Below are 5207 nucleotides of genomic sequence, written 5' to 3' on the forward strand. Positions count from 1 at the left end.
CGCCTCAGCTCATAGCTAAACTCCAATGTTACAAGTTCTTGGAAAAAGTAACACTGTGGTGGGAATATTTCTGTGGGAATGAAATGAGTCACGTGGAGAAACAAATCTGTTCCAAACAAGCGCGTCCAACAAAGAAACGAGTCCTCAGCGTCTTCATTAGGACACGTTTGCTTAATGACACTTGTTTCTTTTGGACGGACTTGAAGACCTTGTTCAGACCAGTTTGGACACACCTGCGGCGCAGCTGGGTGAGCAGGAGTCCCGGTGTCCCTCTCTCACTTTCCTGTCAGTTTTCACTGCATCTGTCTAATAAAGACAAAAAGATATTTAAAAAAAGAACAGAAAGTTTGGATGCAGCTTCTCATTTGATCGTTTTTCTTTATTTTCATAAGTATTTACACTGTAGCAGACATCACAATGTGGAATTAAACCAAAAAGTCTGAAAACATGTTTTATATGTGAGATTCTTCGAAGCTTTGCTGTCCCGTTCTTGTCCCAGCACAGAAACAGAGACACGTGGGAAAAGTGACATCTCGTTAAAATGAGTCTGTGTGAGGCTGATCCAACAGTAATGCAGTCTAATGGTGTGGAGGTCTTCCAGTCAGTGGTGACAGGCCCACTAACAGCTGTGACAGCTCCGTGTGGGGTACGGAGCCCCTTTAGAAATCAATGCATGTAAACTGTGGGGCGGCCCCTGTATCTGTAGCCATTCTAAAGATTTCTGTTTAATAACCAAGCAAACACTTGATTAGAAAACTAAGTGATGCAAGTGCAGACTTAGCTAGCGGCCTGTGGAAGTCACAGTTCAGTCAGGCAGCTCAGACATTTGGCACTCAGGACTTTCCACCTTTGGGTGATGGGAACACACCACAGTGCAGTCCTCCATGCAGACCCAACCCAGCTCATCATAGCACAAACACGCAACGTGTGCACGAGGGAGGCCACTCAGACACGGGAGGGAAATGCCATCAGCATAAATGACTTTGTGGTGTTACTTTTGTAACGTTCACGCTGATCGTCAAATACAAATAAGCAAACGGTGCATTTTGTAGCAGCCTTGAAATATATAAATATATATAAATATATATAAATATATATAAATACATATAAATATATATAAATATATATAAATATATATCCCGTTTCTGTTACTGGGAAAGGGGGGTTTCTGTTTAAATCCAGCTCCAGCTTCGGCAGCGCGGGTGTGTGCGTGCGCGCGTTTATGTGACCATTGACTGAGCATGTGCGAGGCAGCAGAGAGATTATCGCTGCCACGACTCTGGGCTGCCCTGTATATCTTCTACTTGCTGGAATATTCGTTGTAGTTCAGGCATGAAGGAGCGGAAACCTCTCGGTTCAGGCCGTGGAGCGGAGCGGAGCGACTCGGTTTGGGGGGACTTTGGAGACTTTACGCATGCTCCTCGTCAGCTGCGGGCGGGGAGACTTTAAAGTTGGACGCTTTTCATTTACAGTAGTGACGGAGGTGAAATGAGATTCTGTAGTGAACTCTTGGTATTTTTGGAACATCTCAAGTGGTCTCACAACAGATAACCAAGAAGAGGACAAAGTCACTGTGACGCGACCATTCCCACTGTAACAAATGGCAGATGGATATGAGCAGGCCAGCGCATCAGAGTTTATTAAGGGTAAGTTTAACATCAGTCCTGGGATGTAATACTGCGTAATGGTTTCTATAAGAAACTACAGCCTGCAATATCTCCATGCGCGTGACTGAGAGCGCGCGTGGACATAAATACACAGGACAACTGCTCGTTCACTTTGGCTCCTTTGTTCTTTCAAACAAAGCTAAACCAGCGTGATTCAGTGTGAGTTACACTGACCACGATAGTCTCCATCAGGGGGACACTAACGAAACGAGACGAGGACATTTCTGATTATTTTGCAGGTTCTTCATCAGCATTGTTGTGGGTCAATAACTCTTGACAGGACTGTGGGGCAGCTGGTCGGCCTTTGGCCTGGAGGATGCTGGGTCGTTTTCAGCGGTGTCTGCTATAATTAACATGATATAAACTGTAATAGCTGTGCATTAAGACGGTAACAAGAATCCTGGTAAAGTGAGTCCGTGCAGGTCCAGGTCAGCTTCACAGCCTTTACACAGCGGCTCGTTTCCAGGAATAAGTTTTCTCTTTTCAGCTATCACTGCAGAACTTGCTTTCCAGGTTTACTGAAGCTGCCTAATTACTCATGAGTACATGTAGAACTATATGTAGCTGAAAGGTTGAAACTTACAGGCTAACAGTTGGGGCAGGTTGTAGCCCAGTGTCCCACAGCTCACTCACTCATAGAGTCAAATATTACAGTTTAGTTAAAGTTTATAAAGCCATTGTTCTCTGATCTGGTAAAAAGAAGCATTTCAGTAGTGCGAGGATTAAGTTTGGCTAAATCAGGTTAAGTAAGCAGCACCAGTGTGTCACATAAGGGCAGGAGATTTGGGTCCTGCCTCGGTTTCAGCAGCAGTTAATGAGGGGAACTGATCCTGTGCTGTAACCGAGACACCAAAAATACCTGGATGCAGTCAGCAGCTCGGTGTGATCGGGACAAGAGAGCGTTATCGCCCTGTATCCTTGACCTGAAGCCAGGACTGTGTGTGAGGCTGAATGTAACCTGTGTGTGTGTGTGTGTGTGTGTGTGTGTGTGTGTGTGTGTGTGTGTGTGTGTGTGTGTGCTGTACACCACAGACCGCCTGTACTTTGCCACTCTGCGGGTCAAACCTAAGAATACAGCCAACACACACTTCTTCAGCACGGATGAGGAGCTCATATATGAAAGGTAAGCTGCAGCCGTAATCTAGTCTGATCCCCAATCTGCTCCTGCTCCCTGTCAGCACACGCTCCTACAGATCCTTTCTTTCTGATGCCTCTTTCGTAACAGATTAACTTTGTTTGCCTCTGTTTTTGTTGTTTCGTGTCCTTTAGAAACTCCTTTGATCTCATTAATATCCCACCTGTTCATTTCAGAGAGACACGCCTTTTGGCAGTCATGGTCCTGTCCGTCCTTGACTTCTCATTACTGGTCTCTGATTACCGTTATACTGTTAGAAGACGTCCACGGCTCCACCCGGAGGGATGGTGTCCTGGTTCAAACTATGGTTTTCTGGTTGGAGTTTACACGTTTTCTCGGGTTCAGTCCAAAGACATGCACGTTCATTCACGTTGGGTTAACTGGTCATTTAGTTTAGTCCAGTTTTATTTGTGTAACATCAGTTACACCCAGGCCCTTTGTAGGTAAACAACCTACAACATTAGAGAGAAAACTCTAATTGGACAATTCCCAGTGAGCAGGGCCGGGAACAGTGGGACGGTAAAACTTCTAATAGGTGGGGAGACCCTGAAAGGACTTCTTACAGTGTCGCCGCCTGGATGTGAGCAGGAAGCTGCTTCCTCTCAGGACAGCTGCTCTGGCCACCTCGAAGACTATCAGAACCTGGCCTGATGAAGCCTTACAGCAGCTGCAGGACTGTCTCCACACCACCAGGACATTTCTGAACATCCAGACCTGGAGGTGTCACCTGGTCTATCCCAACCACAAGCCCTGGATGACCGGGGACGTCCACCGGCTGCCTTCAGAGTGAGTGACGGTGCAGCGAGGCCTCTGAAAGGCCAAATGACACTACAGGTGGAAGATCACCTGGACAGCAACAACAGCAGGCAGGTGTGTCAGGAGGGCAGCACATCACCAAGTACAGGAGCAGTCAGAGCTGCCCCAGGTGATGCTTCACTAGCAGAGCAGTTGAATCACTCCTTGTTTTGAAGTGCAGTCACCAGAGGCTCGTATCAATGAGTCCATCCTCACTGTGGAGGAGTGTGACATGAGACGCACGCCGTCAGCCCTCCAACAGTAACAGCTCATACGTCAGTGAAGAAGACATGAAGTCCACATCCTTGTGGAGAACTTCATCGAACCCTGTGTCGTCATGTTGATACATGTGCACTGTTTTCCCATGAAAATGTCTGTTGATGTATGACCAGCGTGACTGATGTCATTAGCCCCTGTGAACCATCTGGTCCCGGCCTGTGGTCATAACCCCTGACTGAGCACGCACGAGTTCTGGTTCCTTAAACGATCTGCATCTATTTTAGGATATAAAATTGTTTTAATTACACACCGATGAGAGACAGATCAGAGGTGAAACAGCCTCGGAAAAATGTTCCATCTGTGCGTTTATATGTGCACCTTCACACTGTGGAGCTACAGGCCATCCCAGTACACAGGGCTGGGTGGAAACTGGTTTCCAGCATTTCCTGACCTCTCAGGACTTTTAAGGAACTCTAAGATCTTAAAGCTCAATTCAGATTTTTGGATCAAATCTGATTTTTTGTCTGCTCGTTCACTCTACAAATAAAATGTGGCAGCAACGCGCTCTAGTGTGAACGCTCAAAGCAGCCGCATGCACAAAAGCAGACGTCACACACAACGCTCTGTTTAGACCCAGAGCAACAGGATGTTTGACTGATGACCTTAATATAAAGACTTCGGACTTCACGTTTCCCAGTTTTTGCTTTAAGTTATTTTGTTATTTACATAATAATGTAAATAACCTAATAATGATCCTTATTGCTGTTTGAGAGGAGCGCAGCTTCAAAGGATCAGAATCTGCAGATTACACAGTACAAAGAAAATGTTCACGTTTCTCCAACGTTGTCTTCCCAACAGTTTCACTGGACGGACAGGAAGCGTTCACCATGTCTTCTCAGGAGCTGATAGTTGGCGTCTGTCTCGTGTCAGTGACGTAAAAGACGGATTTAATGCGACGTGACCATCAAACAGCAGTCGCTTTCTGAAACATCAGATATGTGTCGGATTCAGCACCACATACGAGAGTGACCCAGGTCGGATTTGAAAATATCGGATTTGTGCCGTTCACACTGTCACACCATGATCGGATAGATGGTCGCAGAGGGTCAAAAACATCGGATTTGATGCGCTTTCGCCTGCAGTGTGAACGTAGCCAAAGTTCCTGATGCTCAACTCTGAGCGTCAGTATCATGGGATATATCACAGTGTCAGAGTGTCTGTCACAGAGCGGGTGTTTGAGCTGTGATTAACCGGGTAGGTGGTCCATGGGTAAACCTGAGATGGCTTTTGTCACGGCGAGTGGAGGAAATAAAGGAGGATCCAATTGCAGGCAGTCGTGAAGGTGGTTTATTGAACACAGAGCACAGGGAAAAAATGGCAAACGAAGATTA

General features: G+C 46.3%; 1 protein-coding gene across 1 annotated transcript in view; it reads left to right on the top strand.

Moving 5' to 3' along the window:
* Nucleotides 1-1273: 1273 nt before the first annotated feature.
* Nucleotides 1274-5207, top strand: part of LOC102211382 (dual specificity protein phosphatase CDC14A-like) — a 12547-nt gene continuing 8613 nt past the window's right edge. The window contains exons 1-2 of the mRNA XM_013916171.1: nt 1274-1646; nt 2700-2790. Coding sequence (XP_013771625.1) covers nt 1601-1646; nt 2700-2790 — 137 coding nt within the window. The 5' untranslated portion in view covers nt 1274-1600. The remainder of the gene's footprint in view (nt 1647-2699; nt 2791-5207) is intronic.

The sequence above is a fragment of the Pundamilia nyererei genome, unplaced genomic scaffold (genome assembly GCF_000239375.1).
Source record: "Pundamilia nyererei isolate P.nyererei 1_Seehausen unplaced genomic scaffold, PunNye1.0 scaffold00496, whole genome shotgun sequence".
Lineage (NCBI taxonomy): Eukaryota > Metazoa > Chordata > Actinopteri > Cichliformes > Cichlidae > Pundamilia > Pundamilia nyererei.